This window comes from Barbus barbus (assembly GCF_936440315.1).
Source record: "Barbus barbus genome assembly, chromosome: 1".
Taxonomy (NCBI): Eukaryota; Metazoa; Chordata; class Actinopteri; order Cypriniformes; family Cyprinidae; genus Barbus; species Barbus barbus.
Genome location: NC_136729.1, coordinates 16,584,678 through 16,607,488, shown reverse-complemented (window position 1 = coordinate 16,607,488; position 22,811 = coordinate 16,584,678). Strand labels below are relative to the sequence as shown.

The 22,811-nt window shown below is 37.4% G+C and overlaps 1 protein-coding gene across 4 annotated transcripts in view; it reads left to right on the top strand.

Moving 5' to 3' along the window:
* Window positions 1-22,500, top strand: part of LOC306872812 (DENN domain-containing protein 2B-like) — a 52,340-nt gene extending 29,840 nt beyond the window's left edge. For all 4 annotated transcript variants that reach the window (XM_079421663.1, XM_079421665.1, XM_079421664.1 and 1 more), the window contains 16 exons: window positions 369-508; window positions 742-957; window positions 2,203-2,299; window positions 2,417-2,461; window positions 3,407-3,591; window positions 4,648-4,757; window positions 6,956-7,025; window positions 9,134-9,211; window positions 10,044-10,184; window positions 10,941-11,089; window positions 18,136-18,313; window positions 19,231-19,272; window positions 19,442-19,553; window positions 19,804-20,046; window positions 20,385-20,471; window positions 21,707-22,500. In XM_079421663.1, the coding sequence (XP_079277789.1) occupies window positions 369-508; window positions 742-957; window positions 2,203-2,299; window positions 2,417-2,461; window positions 3,407-3,591; window positions 4,648-4,757; window positions 6,956-7,025; window positions 9,134-9,211; window positions 10,044-10,184; window positions 10,941-11,089; window positions 18,136-18,313; window positions 19,231-19,272; window positions 19,442-19,553; window positions 19,804-20,046; window positions 20,385-20,471; window positions 21,707-21,741 (1,928 nt within the window). In that variant the 3' untranslated portion in view covers window positions 21,742-22,500. The remainder of the gene's footprint in view (window positions 1-368; window positions 509-741; window positions 958-2,202; window positions 2,300-2,416; window positions 2,462-3,406; window positions 3,592-4,647; window positions 4,758-6,955; window positions 7,026-9,133; window positions 9,212-10,043; window positions 10,185-10,940; window positions 11,090-18,135; window positions 18,314-19,230; window positions 19,273-19,441; window positions 19,554-19,803; window positions 20,047-20,384; window positions 20,472-21,706) is intronic.
* The last annotated feature ends 311 nt before the right edge of the window (window positions 22,501-22,811 follow it).

Below are 22,811 nucleotides of genomic sequence, written 5' to 3'. Positions count from 1 at the left end.
TATTTCTGGAGACTGTGCTGTCCAAAGGCTTATGTCCAACAGAAACTGTTTTTGAGACAATGCACTTGAGTTTCAAGCAAGCCAGCAGTAAACCTCCATGAATAATCTTTTCCCAGCACTCAATAGCTTCCCCGTTGTGTGCCTCCAGCTCCTTCTTTTCATTATCATCTTCCACCGCCTTCCATACCCTCTGCCCACCATTTACCTATCAGTTTGTCTCCCTCCCACTCACTCCTTAAGAAGACATGTTACCTTGCTACCTTTTAAGTCGGCTCCTGGGCAGCTGGTGTTTGGTTTTAATCTGAGTTGTGCTCGCTCTCTCTCTCTCTCTCTCTCTCTCTCTCTCTCCTCTGCTCTTCTGCAAACAGAGAAAGAGAATCCATATGAGGATGTAGATCCAATGAGGAGATGTCTGGCTAGAAATTCCCGCCTGTTACCCGAGAGGACCCGAGACTCACTCAACAGGATGTGGACCTCCCAGGACAGGAAGTCCATTACACCTCCCCAGGTAGTTTCCTTGGCTGTGTAAGATAGTGATGATAGCACCTGCTTTTCAATATGATTTTTATTTAAATCTATGCTTTATATACATTAATTAATTCACCATATTTTTTAGTAACTTTAGTGAAGTACTTTGCAACATATTGTAGTGTATTTTTATGCACTTTTTAATTGTACAGATTTTGACTTACTATAACTGGCTGCACCTTTTCGTTTTCTTATCCACTTCCCTCTCACCAGCTGCCCTCTAAACCGAGTAGTCAGTCTCTGCGGCTGCCAGGCCCTGCTGACAGGAAGAGCCAGCGCCCATCCCGCCTGTGTAAGAGGCACAGCCATGATGACATGCTGCTTCTACCCCAGCTGGGCATGCCTTCTTCCCCCTGTGGCCTATTAGATGACAGCCTGAACCCTTCCACTGATACATTGGCCTCCCACAGGCAGAAACGAGTCCCCAAGGTAAACAATAAGAGTAGAATGGAGTGAAGTGACCGTGTAGCAGTTGAACATGGATGCATAATTTTTCATGTAGGGCATGCATTCCTAAACTTTGTGTCATCCTCTTTTTGAGGTTTTGAGTGAACCTCTGAGATTTTAAATCAATATTTCAATAATTTATCAACACATTTGTTTATTCACGGTTCTCTGGTGTCTGTTAAAGATTACGTGACATTCAAGTAAACATAAAATATTTTATATGATCTTTTTTTTTCTAAATATATAAATATTTTGGAATTATGTTAAGTCTGTTCATTTCTATTATTAGTTTTTCAACAACTCACCAATCCAATCCTGCTCCTGGAGGGCCAAAGTCTTGCAGAGTTTAGCTCCAACATGCTTGCCTGGAAGTTTCTAGTGAGTCTGAGGACATGGATTTGCTGATTCAGGTGTGTTTAATTAGGGTTGGAGCTAAACTCTGCTCTGCAGTTCGGTGGCCCTCCAGGAGCTGGTTTGGACACCCTTGCCCTTCTACAACCTTAGTTTGGGAAACCCTGCTTTAGAGTGAAAGGGAAATTGATTTCCAGATCCATATGCCTGGAATAAGAAGGGAATACTCAGGCTCCATTTGTACTCATGCTGTGAATAGTAACCCTTGAAGGAATGAAGGACTGTTACACCATGTCTGCACTGTATGAGAGTGGCCTGATGCATTGTTACAAAAGACATTATAATCAGTGATACTGTCTACACAGAGAAATGCTTGGCAATAAACTTGACACAGTTTTTCCAACATTAAGAATTCCAACGTTAACATTTGACTCTTCAGAACTAGGTGTAGAATACCAGTCTGCCTTAAAGCTACTTTTTGCTCTACACCTGAATGTTTTTTTTTAAGGGAAAACGCCTTCAACCACACAATTTTAATGCCCAGAATGTTCATATGCTGCAAGGTTTTAAAGAGAAAAACATGGAATCTATTGCTGAAGTTCATATAACCACTCTCAAGAATGGAAAAAAAGCCCTGAAGGACTGAAAGATTTAGTTTCACTGTTCTTCCCTTTTCAAGACATTTTACAAGTTGCTATAGAGTGGTCCCAGTGGCTTTTAGGAACTCACTGATAGCTAAAATCAATAACTTTCCCATCTGGATATAGCAGCCCCTTAAAATATGTTTTGCTTAATAACTTAATAACATTCCTGGATAAATGTGTAGATAAAGGGCAGTTTTAAAAGTCATTTTCAATACATCTTTTTCCCTATCAGATGGTGCAAAGAATAAACTCTATCTACTGTACAAAAAGAGGCAAGAAGAGGCTGAAGAAGCTTTCGCTTTCAAACATAGAAACTGCATCTCTTAGAGGTAAAGATTTTTACCATGATGTAACCTCTCAGAATTTGCCCCAGTTGTATATGTTCAGACCAAAAATGTTGCCAGTCGACCCCTTGACATTGAACAACCCCTCTTCTCTGTTTGTAGATGACAACAGCGAGAGTGAAAGTGACTCTGATGACAGGTTCAAAGGTGAGGGAACAGCACATATGGCTGAGTTGGCAATGTGACTCTGTCCTTTGAGCAAACAACGTCACATGACCCTGTGATATGTCACAAGTAAATGTCAAAATTGAGAAAAAATTGACATACTATAATTGTATTTATATTTTAAATATACTGTTATTTTATTTAGCAATGTTTTGAATTAGCGGTTTGAATTAGAGTTTTTGCTTTTGTTATTTTTATTAGTTTTAGCCCTTTTTTATATAATTAGATTTTTTTTGGTTGCTTTATTTCCGTCCTTCGGATGAGACGTTAAACCGAGGTCCTGACTCTCTGTGGTCGTTAAAAATCCCAGGATGTCCTTCGAAAAAGAGTAGGGGTGTAACCCCGGCATCCTGGCCAAATCCCTGGCCTCTGACCATCATGGCCTCCTAATCATCCCCCTACACTAATTGGCTTCATCACTCTGTCTCCTCTCCACCAGTAAGCTGGTGTGTGGTGGGCGTTCTGGCGCAATATGGCTGCCGTCGCATCATCCAGGTGGATGTTGCACATTGGTGGTGGTTGAGGAGATTCCCCCCCTTCTATGTAAAGCGCTTTGAGTACCCAGAAAAGCGCTATATAAATGTAACTAATTATTATTACTATTATTAATTATTATTATTATTATTAGTTGAAGAAAATCATTTTTATTCATTTTAGTTTTTGTAAACCATAACAAATCTGGACCTGAACATTAGATGAGACTAAGCTCCTCACAGGGTCTGTAAAATTCTAAATCTCCGTTGATCTTATTACCAGACTGTTTTTTTATGATAAAAGCATTAAAATATGTTCTTGTAAAAGTGCATTTTACATAAACATAATTTTACAATAACCATGAACACAATATACAAACACAGTTCTTAGACAAAATACTGTATATATTGCCTGTAATATTGTGTGGATTTTTATTTTTCCTTTTTAACGCAGCTCACACTCAGAGGTTACTGAAGCTGCAGTCTATGCTGCGACGTGCAGCCAGTTACAGGACTCTGGAGCTGCAGTTGATCGAGTGGCAGGAAAGGGAGCTCTTTGAGTACTTTGTGGTGGTCTCACTGAAGAAAAAGCCAACCAAAAACTCTTATACACCGGAAGTCACTTACCAGTTCCCTAAGGTGAATATTCTCTATAAAAATGGGAGATGCTGTTTTTGTTTTACAGTTAAGATGCTGCACAGCATCTGATGTCTCCCGACAGGTACTTGAAGTGGGATATACGTCACTGTTTATTAAAGGATCCTTTTATCAACCTTCTTTAGGGTCATTTCTTACAGAGTTGCTATGAAACAGTTTCCTGATGAAGTCTTGATGATTGTAATTTGACTGTAAATAATCCTTACTGCTTTCAGAATTAAATTCAGTACAGTTCATTTGGTAGAATGTAGTTGTTTAGATACTTGATAACAGACTTTCTCACTACTGTTCAAATGTTTGGGGTCAATAAGAAAGTGATGAATACTTTTATTCATTAGTACTATTATCAAGGAATCCTGAAAAAAATTTATGTATAATGTTTTTTACAAAAATATTAAGGAGCACTGATTTCAACATTGATTTTAAGAAATGTTTCTTGAGCACCAAATCAGCATATTATAATGATTTCTGAAGGATCATGTGACAAGACTAGAGTAATGCCTGCAGAAATAAACATTCATTTTAAAAACTGAAATATAACGTTTTAAATAATTTAAAATAAAACAGTTAATTATTTAATTAAATTCAGCCTAAGTAAGCATGAGAGACTTTCTTCAAAGACATTTCAAAAAATCTTACCCACCCCAAATATTTGAACAATAATGTAATTATGCAAATTAGAAGCAAGGCTGCAAATACAGCTTTGAGCTCTTATCCTTTGACAATAAGTGGAAAAAGCAGGAAATCGTTGCCATAGCAATCATGTTTAGTTACAGAGATAAATTTAATTAGCTGAGATTTGCTTTAGTGATTGTGTTCCCTTGAGAGGCTGAAATATGTTGACACTCTGCCCAACTAGAACAGAGGGCCGATGGTGACATGGGGGGTGGCTAGAGTGAGGGATTGACCCCTTGCTTCGCAGAAAAATATTCTGTACATACTTGATATAGTAATGAAGGTGTAAAGGGATACTGTAAAGAGGCTGTGCAAATATATTAGATGGATTCCTTAACAGGTCTTTTCATCTGACCCTCACAGTTAGAGAGACTCACCAAGCAGATGAGGGAAGCTGAACAGAGACTCAAGGCTATCCCACAATTCTGCTTTCCAGATGCCAAAGACTGGAGCCTGGTGTCTGAATACAACAGGTATCCCTGTTTTTCTATGAGATGCTCTGAGTTTAAAATTCTGGCTGTTACTGAAAAGTCAATTTTTTTCATGTTATGGCCAATATTATAAATCTATACAATTGTGTCTAAAATGAAAATAAAACACACAAAAAAAAAAAAAAAAAAAATTATTCAGTTTATAAATTAATTCAGTAAAATAAATTCAATCAAGTTTGTCATCACTTATCGTTTCCTCACTTACCCGGTGAGGCAGGGAGGCGAGCCCCCGGCGCAGGGTTGAGCCTGGTCAGTACCTGGATGGGAGACCTCCTGGGAAAACTAGGTTGCTGTTGGAAGAGGTGTTAGTGAGGCCAGCAGGGGGTGCTCACCCTGCGGTCTGTGTGGGTCCTAACGCCCCAGTATAGTGACGGGGACACTATACTGTCAAAAAGCACCGTCTTTCGGATGAGACGTTAAACCGAGGTCCTGACTCTCTGTGGTCATTAAAAATCCCAGGATGTCTTTCGAAAAGTGAAGTGAAGTGAAGTGAAGTGACATTCAGCCAAGTATGGTGACCCATACTCGGAATTCGTGCTCTGCATTTAACCCATCCAACGTGCACACACACAGCAGTGAACACACACACACCGTGAACACACACCCGGAGCAGTGGGCAGCCATTTTATGCTGCAGCGCCCGGGGAGCAGTTGGGGGTTTGGTGCCTTGCTCAAGGGCACCTCAGTCGTGGTATTGAGGGTGGAGAGAGCGCTGGACATTCACTCCCCCCACCTACAATTCCTGCCGACCGGAGAAAAGAGTAGAGGTGTGACCTCGGCATCCTGGCCAAATTTCCCCATTGGTCTCTGACCATCATGGCCTCCTAATCATCCCCTTACACTGATTGGCTTCATCACTCTGTCTCCTCTCCACCAGTAAGCTGGTGTGTGGTGGGCGTTCTGGCGCACTATGGCTGCCGTCGCATCATCCAGGTGGATGCTGCACACTGGTGGTGGACGAGGAGACACCACCCCTCACAATGTAGAGCGCTTTGAGTGCTTAGAGAAGCAGAAAAGCGCTATATAAATGTAATGAATTATTATTATTATGATCACAGCATTATATTGTGCAGTATGAAGTATGCAGTATGATATAATTATGTTCTTGATATGAAAAATCCTATAAAAGAGGTGGAAAAGGCACCTTTATCACAGGGCTTTGAAAGAGTAATGCTTTTAAAGAGTTACGTCTTTGCTTCAATCTGTTGCTTGAACTGGAAGATGACAAATCATCTAAAAATAGGAAGAAATGAGTGCCCACAATTAAATATCCAATATCTGACCCTGCACCACAAAACCAGTCTTAAGTGTCAATTTTTCGAAAATTGAGATGTATACATCATCTGAAAGCTGAATAAATAAGCTTTCCATTAATGTATGGTTTGTTAGGATAGGACAACATTTGGCCAAGTACTAGAAAATCTGGAATCTGAGGGTGCAAAAAAATCTAAATATTGAGAAAATATATATATATATATATATATATATAAATATATTTATGGTAGGAAATTTACAAAATATCTTCATGGAACATGATCTTTACTTAATAGCCTAATGATTTTTGGCATAAAAGAAAAATCAATCATTTTGACCCATACAATGTATTTTAGTCTAGTGCTACAAATATACCCCAGCGACTTAAGACTGTGGTTTTTCACATATCATCTGATATATCTGATGAACTGATTCTAATTAAAAAAAAAAAAAAGAAAGAAGCAATTTAATGCTATAATTGTAAAGCAAAAGTACAAAAGTAGCACATGTGGCTTTGGTCACATTTGGTGGAAAAAAGTCTACCCTCACAAGCAATTTTAGAGATTTGTTTGAATTGTACTACCATCAAGACAATTGCAACCACATTGTTTAGTTTGGGTCATAGGAACAACACTATCGCACAATCAGTACATCAACTCAACTGAAAAATTACAATTTCAATTTAAACTTCAACAAGTATTCATGATCAAATACCCCATGTCATTAACTCTTAGTAATTACTTTGGTTTTCTTGCAAACATCTTAGCTGCCTGATAAAGTCTTCTAACCACAGTGGATACACCTCAAAGGCAAAGTCATCAGTCTCAAGAGCATTTTCTCTCAAGTGGTTTTAAACATTTTTGTACTTATCACCTGATCTACATGGGGGTTTGAGGACTAATGATGGCTATCTTTGATTTGCTGCAGTGAGACCTTCTCTTTCATGCTCACTGGAGAAGATGGCAGTAGACGCTTTGGGTATTGCAGACGGCTTCTGGTGAGTTTCTTTCTTACATCATGGATGCTTTTCTTGCTCCCTTTGTTTGTGTTAGTACAACCATATGTATACTGTATATTGCATCACACATTGTAATTAAAGGGCAAGCATATGGATAGAGGTTTTGGTCAGTCACTTGAGTAAGTGTTTGGTTTGCTCTCTTTTTTGTGCTCTAAGAGAAACAGATTCTCGTAAATGTGTCTCCTCGGTTTTAATGAGAGTTTCTCAGGAGACGAATGGAAATGCAAACCATCAAAAGATATCATTGTACCGTAAGATTCGGTCATATATTTGTATGCCTTGATTATTGTGTTTGGATGTTGTGATGAACTGCATGTTTCATGGGTTTTTTTGTGAATGTGCAGTTAAGAATGTGCTGTCTTTTCTGTACATTGGTGTTATATGTTATACAAGATAGGTTTTGCATTAAAGTGCATGTTAATGCTTATCTGTGGTTTGTTTTATACATCTAAACATTTGTTCTGGAAATAAAAGAAGAGAAATGTGTCATTGATATGCTCTAGTATTAGTTCATATGACTGCTGTTGCTTGTTCAGAACTTTCTTTTATAGATGTGGCCTTGTGTTGTTCAATTTTAGATTTAGAGTGATTCATTATTGGCTTGTGAGATTTCTTTAGCTTCTATTCTTTCTCAGCTCATCTTTTTGAGCTCTGAATGGCCCAGTGGAGAGAGAAGTGTTGACTCTGTTCCCTGCAGGGAGGAAGTCCAGGGGCTGGCATGAGGGCGGCATTCCTGAGGATTTGAACCCAGCTCCACATGCTTGAATTAATCATCCATTTGTAAAAAGTCAGCAGAGGAGAATTGCATACCTAATATGGACAAGAGGAATGGGGATTCTTTGTGTTTGTGTGCTTTGAGAGACACTAACCTGGTTGGACTCCTAGAAAATAGCCAGACTTTCGATTGTTTAGTGAATTGCATGTGACAACTCATTCACTTTGTGGAACTGCACCTGTGCTGTTTACACGCTGGACATTCTGTATTCATTTTTAAAACTTCCATCCATTTTACACTCAAACCATACACTATTTCATGTGTTTAATTTAGATTATGTACTGAATAATAAACTCATAATTCATAAAATATAGCATAGGATGACAATATTTTAAAGGGGTGATTATTTTAATGGTTCCATCCCCCTGTTTTACAACAGCATGAAGCTATGGTTCTTATGTTAACTCACCTAAATCCCTTTGATGTGGCTCTTTCTCTCTCTTTCTCCCTCTTTCTCTCTCTCTCTCTCTCTCTCTCTCCACTCTTTCACTCTCTATTTATTGTCTCTCTGTCTCTCTCATTCAATCTTAGTAGTGCTTGCTAAATCGACAATCACTATTGCTCATGCTTATCAAATCACATCCCACAACGCTTGTAATACTGACATTAATGTAATCTAAAATATGCAGCATGTTGAAGAGAAATCTGTTCCAAAGATTGGGATCAGCAAATTGATATTTTTCAAAACTGATAATAACAAGAAATAATTCTTGAGCAGCAAATCAGCATATTAGAATGATTTCTGACATTGAAGACTGGAGTGGTTGATGCAGCTTTGAATAACAGTAATAAATTACATTTTAAAATGTATTAAGTAAAAGAAAGAATGTATTTGATAAATGCAGCCCCGGTGAGCATAAGATATTTATTTTAAAACAGTAAAAATATACACACTGCAAACACTTTAATTGTCTGTGAAATGATAAATTGCATATCTCATATACTTATTTCAAGGGACCAAAGCCATATCTAATAAACTGAATATCATTGATAGAGAGAGCTGGGCTCTCATCCACCCAAAACTCCCTAGCAACTGCATAGCAACACACTAAAAAGTATTCAGAACATCTTAGTGACAATATAGAAATCCCCTGGTAACCATCCACAACACCCTAGCATCATGCCGGTGACTTTTGTATATGCAAGCAACACCCAACTCTGGTTTCTTCTCAAGTTTGTCTCTCACTGATGTGATTTAGTACCTTGTGCATTTTACTGAAATCACCTGGATGCTTTCATGTGTTGCGTACCACCAAAGTTACTTCATGTATGTGATTTAATTGCTTGTATAATATTTTTCCCGCACCTGCAGCCGAGTGGGAAAGGGCCTCGCCTTCCTGAAGTGTATTGTGTCATCAGCCGACTGGGCTGTTTCAACCTGTTTTCCAAGGTGAGCTCAGGTTTGCTCACACACACACACACACACACGTTGGTTTTTGTGGTTTATGGGGACTCTCCATAGGCGTAATGGTTTTTATACTGAACAAACTGTGTGTGCTATTGCCCTACACCAACCCTACACCTAAACTTAGCCCTCACAGGAGACTTTGTGCATTTTTAGATTTTCAAAAAAACACCATTTTGTATGTTTTTTAAGCCTTTTGAATTACGGTGACATAGGCAGTGTCCTCATAAACCACCTTCATATTGTAATACCTCTGTCATACCCATGTCATTATACAAATTTGTGTCCTCATAAACCACATAAACATGTACACATACGCACGCGCACGCACGCACACACACACACACACACACACACACGGTCTCTCTGGCTATCAGACATGGGCACAGCTGGAGCAAGGCTTGTGTTGGCATTGAGAAACATCCAGCTTACATCTGTCTTTTTCTCTGGCCTATTAAATCACTGTTATTTCTTTTACTTCCACCTTTCACTCATGAGAAAGTGAGGAAGAAGTATAAAACCATGCTCGATCCAACCTTGGTTATCATAATATTCCATGGAAATCTAATCTGCATGTTTTCGTCAATCTTGAGAAAAACTCGTGTAGCCGATGAAAACCATGACTTGCTAGTGACAGCTTAGAATTCCAGAGACTTCCACACTCATCTCTGAAAGGAATAAAAGAAACAGACCACATGAAATGAATCGCTGTTCTGCAGTGCATAAAGTCAGTAGCAGTCCCACAATCTACTCTACATGTGAATGCCTGTTAACTGTGTTTTTCTCTGTCAACTAATTCAGCATTCATTTATTACAGATCCTTGATGAAGTGGAGAGGAGGAGAGGGATTTCGGCTGCTCTGGTGTATCCTTTCATGAGGAGTGTGATGGAATCTCCTTTCCCAGCACCGGGCAAAACCATAAAAGTCAAAACCTTCCTGCCTGGAGCAGGAAATGAGGTTAGATCCTTTCCTCATATAAATCAGACTGCTTGTTGTCTGCTGTAGATTAAAAATAAGTTTATTCATTACTCATTGAAGCAAATGTAATATGGTCTATAGATATGAGATCTGAAACCTTAAAGGAACTGTTCACCCAAAAATTTAAATTTTGTTATTTACTCACCTTCATGTCATTCCAAACCTGTATATGTTTCTGTCTTATGTTGAATACAAAAGAAGATATTTTGAAGAACCAAACAGTTGTCGGTCCCCATTGACTTCTGTAGATTACCAGCATTCTTTAAAATATCTTCTTTTATGTTCAACATAAGAAAGAAATTCATACGGGTTTGGAACGACATGAGGGTGAGTAAATGATGACAAAATTAAAATTTTTGGGTGAACTATCCCTTTAAAGACTACATAATACTAAAATAGACCCTATTCAACAGTGAGGATGTTTTTCTGCTTGCCTGGTCAGGCGAATAGATTACATTTTCACTTCCCTCTCAACATTTTCACTGGACTCAACAAAAAATTTGTCATTTACATTTTCTACACTTTTGCTGGAAAATGATGGCATAAATACTAAATACTGACCAAATATAAATCCTTAATAAAATTCTGGTTTGCATGGTTCGTTTGTGTATGTTATTACTTTAAATTACTTTTTTTACACTGCATGCATGGGGGGGTAAATATTGTCCAGAAGTAATATTTTCAATTTCCATCTTAACAACCTTGTGGTAATACACAGTGTTTTATTTTCCTCAGGTTATCGAGTTACGAAGGCCCATGGACTCCAGGCTAGAGCATGTGGACTTTGAAAGTCTGTTCAGCTGCCTGAGTGTCCGACAGGTGGTACGTGTTTTTGCCTCTCTGTTGCTGGAACGAAGAGTCATCTTTGTGGCTGACAAGCTGAGGTGAGACACCCTTGTGTGTTAGCTCAAGTGTCTGAGTTATCATGTGTCTGCAGCCTTTGAGCCGATGAATATTAATCGTCAAATGTAGGCAGCATATCATCTCATGTAACACACTCTTCATTCCCATGAGAAAGTTCTTGCTTTCTCAGACCAAACATGGTCAAGCAGTCCTCCCAAAGAGAGCTGGGTTTCTAAGACAAGCTGACCACTGTGACAACAGCATTCTGAGTGTGGCCTAACAGCAGATGTTCTCAATAACCCCTTTCTGCACTGATGTGCAATGTCACTTCCAGTTTTCCATCTACTCATTCAGAGCCCGTAAAATAACATCTGCTACAAATTAAAGATTTTTATCTTTTTGGGTCATGCTTTTTCTCCTCCTGTTGGTTGTTATAGCCTTTGTTTTTCAGATCTATTCCTTTCCCAGATTCTCAAGTCAGAAACTGATCATCACAGTGTAAGAGGACAAAGTTTAGAAAAACATAATTCCGTATTTGTCAGTGTTCGTAAGGATTTTGAATGGAATACCAATCATAGTATTGGTCCGAATGCTCCAGCCAATATATCTTGGCTTATCTGGACAGAAAATAGCTGTTTTCGGGCCCAGTTCAGTTTTGTCTGTCAGTGTCCAACCAGGGCATCTGTCAAATAGCAGCTTTCTACTGTGGTTTTGGTTAAAGGGTGACCCAACGGCTGCTCCATGCAGGCCACTGCTAAATTCATTTTGACCCCACCCTCTAACACTGGGCTGAACTCCCAGGAGTCCCCGCTGATCTAAATGCAGAAGTGGGTCAGGGCAGAGACAGGGCTTTAGTTCTGTTAGGGACGTTATGCTCCCCGGAGGTTTCGGCACCCCCCTCCGAGCCTTAGTGCTTGGTCACGGAAGCTTGTGGCCGGGCATAGGGGGATCATTAGGGAGTAGGTTATTTGTGAAAGCTCAATCTCCACAAATCATCAGGCAGTTTAAACAAACAGCAGCGGGGTATGTGGGGTGGGCAGTTACTGTGAAGGAAGGAATGCACTTCCTGTGTGAGTGACTGCGTGTGTTTCTCTCTAATCAGTGGCCATATTGTAACAGGGTGACAGATGTTACTTAATGTTACAAATTTACATGATACACTTTAAAAGTTCGATTTCAGTTAGACTAAAAAATTATTTTTCTTTTTTAAAAGTCACGTCAACACTTTGGTCTGACTGAAATCATACCAGTTTGGTTTTTGATAACTAAAGTCAAACAAAAAATTAGGGATGCACTGATCATAAAAATTCATGCTCAATTTCGATAGTTTTTTTTTTATACCGATTGCTATCAGATTGCTATGTATTTTGCTCTATTATATGGATTTAAAGCGAAAACAGGATGGTCTTGAACTTTATGAAAAATTGTGCTACATAAAACACAAAGCAACAGATGGGCTCAATGAAAATGTAAATTAATTCTCTTTCAGTAGATGGCGCTTATAAAACCGCAGCAATATAGCGCATAAAACACTAATAGGCATTATTTTGAGGTAAAATAAAAGCAAAATACCATCTTTTCTGAAGACAGCCAGTGTCTTCAGAAATGGATTCATGTAACCCCCCCCCAATCACTATTTTGATTTTTTTTTTTTTAAATGAATGTTTTACAATATATAATTTAAAATTAATGTATTATTAGGAATGAATGCGATCATATTTATAATTATATTATTGTAATTATTATTACAATCTAACATCAATAAAATGCAAAAAATATATAAAATCAATAAATATTATTTTCTTATTTATACCCTTCAGTTATTGTTTCTGTTTGTTCAACAGTTTCTGTTAATAAAAAAAAATAACACAAATACTGGGGGAAATATCTTCTTGCCTTAAATAGTGGGCCTTTGAGTCAAAAAGGTTGAGAACCACTGCATTAATCAGATAACACGGTCTCTCTATTATTTGCTTGCTCGATTGTTAACGTACTTAGTGTTATTGACCTAGCTTGTGTTGAAACCTTTCCTTTGCCCTCTGCTGCTTCCCACATGGTACACCAATGGTTTAGTTCACAAACTTGAGAATATTTGACTCAGAATAGCAAACCATGTTTTTTCTTTGAACCATAGAACAATAGTAATAATTCTATGTTATCGCTGAAAGTACGCTTTTCAAAACCCACTCTTTGTGAATGGCTTTGATTCACACCCATTATCATAATAGATAGAGCTCTGGTTACAACATAATATGCTGTTAAGCCAAGTATTGACATTCCATGGGCTTGGCTCTGTTCATAACAGGATAGGTGGATTGATGGGATTTGGTCCAGGACTAGCTATGTTGCCCAGCAACCTTAGGTGGATTATGGGCAGCGTTAGACTAAGGTAGAAAAGTCTCCTTTCTCCCACATCAAGGACATTGCTGCGGCTCTCTTGGGAAAGGCCACTGCAATCCAATTCCAAAAAATGTCTGCCAACAGTGTGATGTATGCTTCGGTAGCCTATAACGTATATCTGCTGCTCAGTATCTGGCAGAAAGAAAACTCACTCCATGTCAGGCAATGCTTTCCTTGGGATTTCATGTGTGTTTGTTTTAACCCTTTCCACACTTTCTGAAGCTTTAGCGATCCTGTTTATTGTGGCACAGAATGTAATTGTTCTCGAATCACAAACTTTTCCATTAACTATGTGATTGTCTTGGGAGCTCTTCTTTCCAAACTAGACACTGATATTCAATCAGGCTGCTGAGCGAGTTCCTTCCTGTGGGGGGTCGAGCAGCTTTGATTGTTAATGAAGTAATTATGTTACCCAATATTATGTTAAAATATACGCAATAATACATTCATTTTTAAACATTGTATTGAAATTGCTGCTACTAAAATTTCTGTATAATGATATGCATTTTGTGTAGTTATAAAATAAATAACAGGAAGGAGATAAACTCTCCAATGTTTTGCCTGGTTTTGTCAAATTGCTTCCTTTTCTTGGGTACATTGTGTGTGTATATTTTTGTGTAGCTATAGACGTCTTCCTGTAGTAAGTGACTGTTGTTGTTGAATGAGAGCACAGAGAGGCAGGTGGTAAAATGTTTTGTGTCTCAGACGAGATGAAAAGAGAAAAGGAGACGGAAAGCCTTTAGGCAAATGGAATATAGTATTGCCAAGTTGGCCAGAGACTTTTGTGTGGCTAGTTTCTGTAGTAAACAAGCCAAGAAAACACGAAGATTGAAGAGCTCGACTTTTTTTCTTCTTTTTTTCTCTTTCTCTATCACAGGAATGTGTTTCAGTATATTGCATAATGGTGGGAACATAAACTTTACATCAGCTTTTGCATAAACTTTGTGTTATTGCTCTTATATCCACATACTGCCTGTCCCCACTGGTTAAACATGCAGAAGCTCTCATTAAATATATAAAATTACTCTCTAAGGTCTTTTTCCAAAAGCCAGCCAGCCAGCCAGCCAACATTCCCATTATTTTCGAAATATGCAGTATTGTTGAGAATCTGTCCAATTCAGTTCAGGCTGGTTAAATGAAAGCACATGTATTTTTTTCTCTGATTAAGATCATTAATTTTCACCCTTAAGCTGCTTCTGTTGCAAATTATTCTTTTAAGGGTAGCGCACGTAACAAACACCAAATTCCAGCAGCTGTTGATCAGTGTCTTATTTTAATGATATTTTTACATTTAGTCATTTAGCAGCCGCTTTTATTATGATGATGATATCATGGAGAGTGTCCACTATGTCCGAACGAGACCGGACCAAGATGGTGTCTGAGGTGTGTGCTTTTGTACTAGGTTGGTGATGAGATAATTGGATTAATGACAGGTGCAGGTGATCAGAGTACAGGTGAAAGTGATCGTGGAGTAATTGGGTGACGATGGAGTTCTGTGACAATATTTATATTCATATCATTTATATTATTTATAGCTATGTTTATTATATAAACATACAATTTTTCTTAAATATATATATGTGTGTGTTTGTATGTATATATACATAATAAATATACAAAGTACACACATATATGTAAAAAAAACCTTTTCATTGTGGATGCGATTAATTACGACTAATTCCTTTGACGGCACTAATTTTTATTTTATTTTTTAATAGTTTTAGATTTAGTTAACAGTAACTAGTGGAAGAAGTGTATATCTTTTTATATAGATTTTCTTTTTTAATCTTTGAGGAAGGTTCATGCTTGCTGATTAGTTTAAGTTCTCAAATGAACTTATAATAGGCCTTATGATAAAATAAACAATTATATAATTATATAAGCTGTTATAGCTTTTTGTTCTGGTCAGATAAAGGATGCTGTGTAAATGATATTTATTTGGTTGAGCATGTTTGATATGACTGTGTGTTTGTGCGCATACCAGCTCTGTATGACAGCCCAGAGAGGAGTCAATTACGGTAGCCAGCAGCAGTTTTCAACTCAACCCTCTATCTGTGTTGGAGGATTTGGGCAGCATAGAGCAGTGTTTGGACTGGTCTAAAGTTCCGTCTTCATCTTTTCCCATGAGTACTTGCCTCTGAGGCCTCAGTTATGCTGACATTCCAGGTATCAGTTATCAGAATCTGCCTGTCTTGCCCGTGGCTAGGTTTTTAAAACCTGCCTCTCTGTTCCTCGTGTGAACATGCCAAAATGCAGGATGCAGATTCTCACACACACAGACCTTAGACACCTCCTAGAGTGTTTTAAGCACAGGCCGTGAAATTTAATATTTTGATTTTGATTAAAAATGCTAACTATTAATTGCTTGTGCTAATTTGTGGATATGCAATTTTTTCAGACCTGGAGCTTATGTATTTTGATAAAAATAATTGAAATGAGTATTTTTTTTAATGTATAATAAAAGGGGGCATTTATGGAAGCCCTTTTCTGCCACAGGATAAAACAATAAAAACAGTAATTGCAACTTTTTATCTCACAATTTGGACTTTGTTTCTTGTAATTCTGAGGAAAAAAGTTAGAATTGTGAATTAAGAATTCTGAAGAAAACATCAGAATTGTGAGATGTAAACTCGGAATTGTGATTACATCTCAGTTTTTATCTCACAATTCTAACTTTTTTTCCTCCGAATTCTTAGTTCACATGCCACACTTCCACCACAGAGTAAAATACAAATGGCAACTTTTTATCTCGCAATTTGAACTTTTACTCCCCTTGCAATTCTGAGTTTATATATCAAAGTTCAGACCTTTTTTCTCTCATTTGTGAGAAAAAAAGCCAGAATTGGAATATTTGAACTAGATATAAACAGAACCGTGAGATATAAACTTAGAAATTGTAGTTGTGAGAAAGTCAGAATTCTCACAGATAGTTTTTTTTTCTCTGAATTGCAAAAAAAGTCTGAATTGTGAGATGTAAACTCATAATTGCAAGACAAAAGTCTTATGAGACAAAAAGTTGCAGTTACTTTTTTAATTCTTTCATTCTGTGACGAAAACGGGCATTTGTTTTGCGCCAACACATTTGTTTTACACAACACAGATGAGCAGTATTGGAGCTGAAATTCTGTTTCATTTACTGTCAGCATACCAAATTGCATCTCTGGGTTCAGTCCTGATCCTTTCTAATTCATGGCTGGAGTCAGTGTGTTTGCGATGGTTTATTTTCTCGGCCTCTGTATATGTGGGCTCATGTGGTGGATGGGACAGAACGAGAGAAAGGAGGGTCAGCCACTATCAACAAGCTGAGGACCGTGAGAAGGCCACTGTGCTATTTGTGACTTTTTATTTAGCCTTAGCTGTAACATCTCGCGGCTGCTTTAACGTCACAGTTATTTAAGGCTCTGAGGAGTGTGATCTCCAAACGTGTTGTGTGAATGAGAACGAGCGTGTGTGGTACCCCATCACGAAATCATCTTTACCATAACGCTCTGAAGATACGACGACTTGCATGCAGCCTGTTCCACATACAATGGGTAATGTGGCTAATGAACCATTTGAGTGCAAGCCGCACAGAAAACGTTACTAGTGATTTACTGGCACATTTTTGACAGCTGTAATGTAATGAAAATTTGTATTTTCTTCCCTTTTGTTTGTTTATAAATTGAGGTATAAGTCTAATTATTTTCTGTGGTAATGTTGGACACTTTAGCATGTTTAGCTTTTTCCCTTTGCTACGTAGGTGTGGTGTTTGAGTGCATGTAGCAACACCATGTCATTTCCTTCACCATAAAAGGGCAAATTCATGTACACTACAGTTCAAAAGTTTGGGGTTTGGTAACTTTTTTATGTTTTTGAAATAATTTGTATGCTCAACAAGGCTGCATTTTTGAACTCATTAATACAGTAAAAACAGTAATATTGTTAATAGTAATTTTGTAAAATTACAAAATAAAATAACTGTTTTCTATTTTAATATATTTAAAAAAGAAACTGTGATGGCAAATCTTAATTTTGACTGAGCAGCCATTACTGCAGTCTTCAGTGTCACATGATCCTTCAGAAATCATTCTGATATGCTACTTTGGTGCTTCAGAAACATTTATTATCAATGTTGCTTAACATTTTTGTGGAAATCATGGTAATTTCTTTTAATGAATAAAACTTTTATATCAACTGCATTTATTAACTTTGTGTAACTGTCAATTCAATGCATCATTTCTAAAACTCGAATTAAACCTTAAACTTTTGAACAGTAGTGTAGTGGACAAATCATGTTAAGTAGACTATTAGATATGACACTAACATTCTAAAATGTATAAATGAAATGGCAAAATGTGTAGTATACAATATTAATGCACAGGATATAATACACCATTTGTGAAAATGATCATATGAGTGATTTTTATGACCTTTTATGATGTGTTTTTACCAGTCCAAGCTATCATTATCTCCAGAGGGTTTTATGTAACTGCTATCTTGAATGCCACAGTCACAATGGAAATAATATTAGAGGAGAGCATTTGAATTGCACCGCCACTGGCTATTTTCTTGTGTTGCTCTCATAATCTCAGATTCCATTGTTCCTTTGCTAAAGCCAAAATAAACGGAAAATCTGGCCTTTGCTAAAAAAGTGTGTGATTTTGTAAAAGCTAGGTGATTGACTGTGTGCCTTTCTCTTTCCCTACAGTACTCTTTCCAGCTGTGTTCATGCGGTGGTGGCTTTGCTCTACCCATTCTCCTGGCAGCACACCTTCATCCCTGTGCTGCCCACCTCCATGGTGGACATCGTCTGCTGTCCCACGCCCTTCCTAGTCGGTATTCTGTCCAGCTCAATGCCAAAGCTCAAGGAGCTGCCAGTGGAGGAGGTACTTGATTATCTCTTGTTACTAACTCCTAGCTATGCTGTTGTCACCCGTCTTGTTTGTTGTAATATGATACTTTGTCAAGTGTGTACAACATGTGCTTGACTTTGTACCCGCCTAAATTAAACTGGTTTGACTGATAAACAGTCATTAGATTCAGGGAGAGAAAAACATAAATTACTTTTTATTTCAAAGATTCAAGCATTTTTCGTAGCTCTTGGTGGCTATTATTCTGCAAGATGTTTCCCTTATCGCGACTTTGAATTTCTGTGAACATAGTCACATTGGCAGCTCTCCTTCGAAAACCAGTTCGGTTTTGCTCTTACTCCAATAATCTGCTTGAACATTGAACTGTAGTAGAATATGGAGCTAAAGTCATTTTCCCAGATTCAGAAAATTGTTGGAATGAGTGAGAAACATACTAAGTATAATAACATGCCCAGAACGTGGGCCAATTTTTGTGTATGAGCCTTGAATGTGGCGTCAGCTTCATAAGCCTAGCTCAGCATTCCTGGCCAGGCCTTTCTCCCCTCTAAACTTTCCCAACCGGGAGAATGTTGTTGTTTCCAGCTGCCCATAGGACACTGCCAGCTTGGCCACAGGGCTGAAGTTTGGTCCCTACTGAGTGTTTGGCATTTAGTGCATTTGGCAGAAGTCGTCTTAAGTACTTTTTGGACATAAGTGCACTTGTAATGGCCATAAGGGGTGACCCTTTGCAGTGAAGACATCTGGAAGCACACCAAATTGTGCTGCTTGTCATTGTTAACACTGCGTTTTTAAATGGATGTCAGGCTCCATCTGTTGTGGATCAACTTCTGGAGATGCTGTGATGTACGAACCTCCCAAAACAATTGAATATAGTGTGATTAAACAGAATGATGCTACTTAATGTTTGAGATCTGTTTTTCTTTACGTTTCAGGCTTTAATGGTTGATCTTGGAACGGACCGCTTCATCAGACAGGTTCGTCTGCCCAGAAAGTTTGACAAACTCTCCCATGGCTCTAGTGCAGCTAATTGCGTGTTATCATTAAGATCTGAGAACAACCGCAAGACAAACAAGTTGGCTGTGTCATGTTATGAATCACTGAACATTGTTACACTGTTAATCTTCATAATCTTCCTGTATACAGATGGATGACGAAGCCTCTCTGTTACCACGAAAACTGCAAGCTGCTCTGGAGCAGTCTCTCGAACAGAGGAACGACATCATCAGTCAAGACTCGGACAGCGAATCAGATGAAGGTGAAAACCTGACGTTGTGGCCTTGCCTATCTGTTTACAATGGACTCACTATCTGTGCATCATGAAACATGCTCTGACTGTAAAGCACAACATCTGGCTTCACTGTATTTCATTTCCTATTTGTTTATCCGCCATGAAAATTATTCAAATCTAATCTGTTTCATATTTTTTGTTTATGTTTGCTAAAATATAAATGGCTGGTTTAGTTGCTCTAGCATATATACTAATAAACATTTCTGATATTTCACAGAGTGCATCACATCTTTGAACAGTGTTGTATCAGAGGCTTTCATCCGCTTTTTCCTGGAGACCATTGGCCACTATTCGCTGTTTCTTACCCAGGGCGAAAGAGGGGAGCGCATCTTCCAGCGCGAAGCCTTCCGCAAGTCGGTGGCTTCTAAGAGCATCCGCCGATTCCTGGGAGTCTTCATGGAGTCCCAGATGTTTGCTGGATTCATCCAGGATAGGGAGATGAGGAAGTGTAGGGCCAAAGGTAAACCATACTTGGTCAATTAAAGAAAATGGCTTCCCATAAAACATGGTGTCCTATTAGCTTCAGGCTCACATAAGTGTTATTTGAAACTCACCCCCTACTTGTGTGGGTCTTTCAGATGGGGTGGAGGCAACTTTTATGTTGAAAGTCAGATCTTTACTGCCACCTTCTGGTGACCAAAAACAATGCTTTTGACAGAAGCGTAAAGTTTTTTTTATTTTTTTTTATAATGGGCATTATTAATATTAATATCAATCTATGATCTATTGTTATTAAGTGATTTAATATATTTTCATTCTTTTTTATTTGTTTATTTAATTGATTATTTTCTTAAACAGGTCTGTTTGAGCAGAGGGTGGAACAGTATCTGGAGGAGTTACCAGACACAGAGCAGAGTGGAGTCAACAAATTTCTGAAGGGTTTAGGTGAGTACTCTTTTTATTGCTTTTGAAGTCTCTTATTCTCACCAATGCTGGATTTATTTGATTAAAATATTGTAAAAACAGTAATATTGTGAATTATAGTTGCGATTTTCTATTTTTATAAATTTTATTGTGTAATTTATTCCTGTATTGGTAAAGTTGAATTTTCAGCATCTATTTCAGTGATTTTAGCACCACTCCAGTCTTCGGTGTTATATGATCCTTCAGAAACCATTCTAATATGATGATTTGGTGCTTAAGAAATATTTCTTGTTATTATTCATGTTGAAAACAGTTGCGCTTAATATTTTTGTGGCAAACTTTGATATACTACCATTCAAAAGTCTGGGGTAAATAAGATTTAATTATAAAAAAAAAATAATAATTAATACTTTTATCCAGCAAGGGCACACAAAACTGATCAAAAAGTGACAGTAAAGACATTTATAATTTTACAAAATATTTTTATTTCAAATAAATGTTCTTTTGAACTTTTTATTCCATCTTTCTATTTCTGCTTTCATGTGACACTTAAGACTTAAGACAAGTTCATCACAGGAATAATTTACATTTTAAAGTAAATTAAAATATTAAAAACAGTTATTTTGGAATTTAATAATATTTCACAATATTGCTGTTTTTTTGATCAAATAAATGCAGCCTTGGTGAGTATAAGAGACTTCTTACAGAAACGTTGAAAAATCTTAAATGTTTCAAACTTGTCCAGTAGTCGACATATGTGACCCTAGACCACAAAACCAGTCTTAAGTGTCAATTTTTCAAAATCAAAGCTGAATAAATAAGCTTTCCATTGATGTATGGTTTGTTAGGACAGGACATTATTTGGCCGAGATACAACTATTTGAAAATCTGGAATCTGAGGGTGCAAAAAAAAATCTAAATATTGAGAAAAATCGCCTTTAAAGTTGTCTTAATGAAGTTCTTAGCAATGCATATTACTAATCTATATGGTTAGAATAACCATATTTATGGTTAGAAATTTACAAAATATCTTCATGGAACATGATCTTTACTTAATATCCAAATTATTTGGATCTAAAATAAATATGATAATTTTGACCCATACAATGTATTTTTGGCTATTGCTACAAGTATACCCCAGCGACTTAAGACTGGTTTTGTGCTCCAGAGTCACATAAGTACAAAGCTTGTTTATAAAAAGGCATATCAGACACTGCATATCAACTTGATACATCAAAATTGCATCTTTTTTTCAGGAAATAAAATGAAGTTCCTTCATAAAAAGAACTAGAAACACTTTTTTGTGAAACCAAAAACTGTGGACATTTTCTACAAATGCTACATCCGAAGACCTAACACGGCTAAGTCACGTATGTTAAGATGTGCCTGTTGTGTTGACTCTGACGTTCATATTTTTGTACATATTTATGAAAGCTGTGCTGTTAATCTCACATGTAGCTCTGTTGTTACTTTTCTTGATACTTTGTATATGAAACTAGAGAAATAATAGGATGGTACTGAGAGTATGAATGGTTATATTGCAGTATAACCTCCACCCTTAGAGATAATTGTGTTGAGCTGGATGAGATGTATGTATGGAAACTTGACAGGTGGATGTACAGTGGCTGTGTAGTATTTAACGCTAGAATTTCTCCATGAACTGTATTTTGTACATTTATTAACACATGAAGAGTATAATTACCTTATTTACAATGTTTAATAAAAAAAAATCAATAAAGTTTTTCTGTTAATTTCTCATTGTGCATTAAAGAACTGCTTTGTCTCAAAATGTTTACGACCATAGAAGCAGACCCTAGCTTGCTGTGACTATCTGTGTGAAGATATTCCCATCCTTTTAGTTTGGCCTTTCAGTGTTTAAAATAATACTGGGAATGTTTTGAAGCTTGACACATTTTTGCTATATTAAAGAAACAAATATACAACTCCTGAATTGGTCATATGTGTATTTCAATCCATAGCCAGTGTCTGGAGAACAATTTTGAAGTTTTTTTTCTTCACAAAGATCCAATAAATTTCTATATTTTGCATGAATAAATATTTTAATGCAATCTACGTTTTCACAGTCCACTCCCCATTGCAGCTTATTTTAAACGCATTCTCAGCAAGAACAGTCTCAAACAATTCTATCAAAGCCACTGAGAGCACGTGCAGAACCGACATCTTTCTCCATAAGTGCCACAGAGTGCGCCCCAACAAAGGTGTCTCATAGCACTACCAAGAAAAATATGACAGTTCAATAAAGCCAGCAGTCAAATGGAAACCCAGAGTGATTTCTTTTTGACAGAACCTGTTAAAAGCCGTGAAGGAAATTGTAGGTGTTATAAAAGCTGTTGAAGTAAA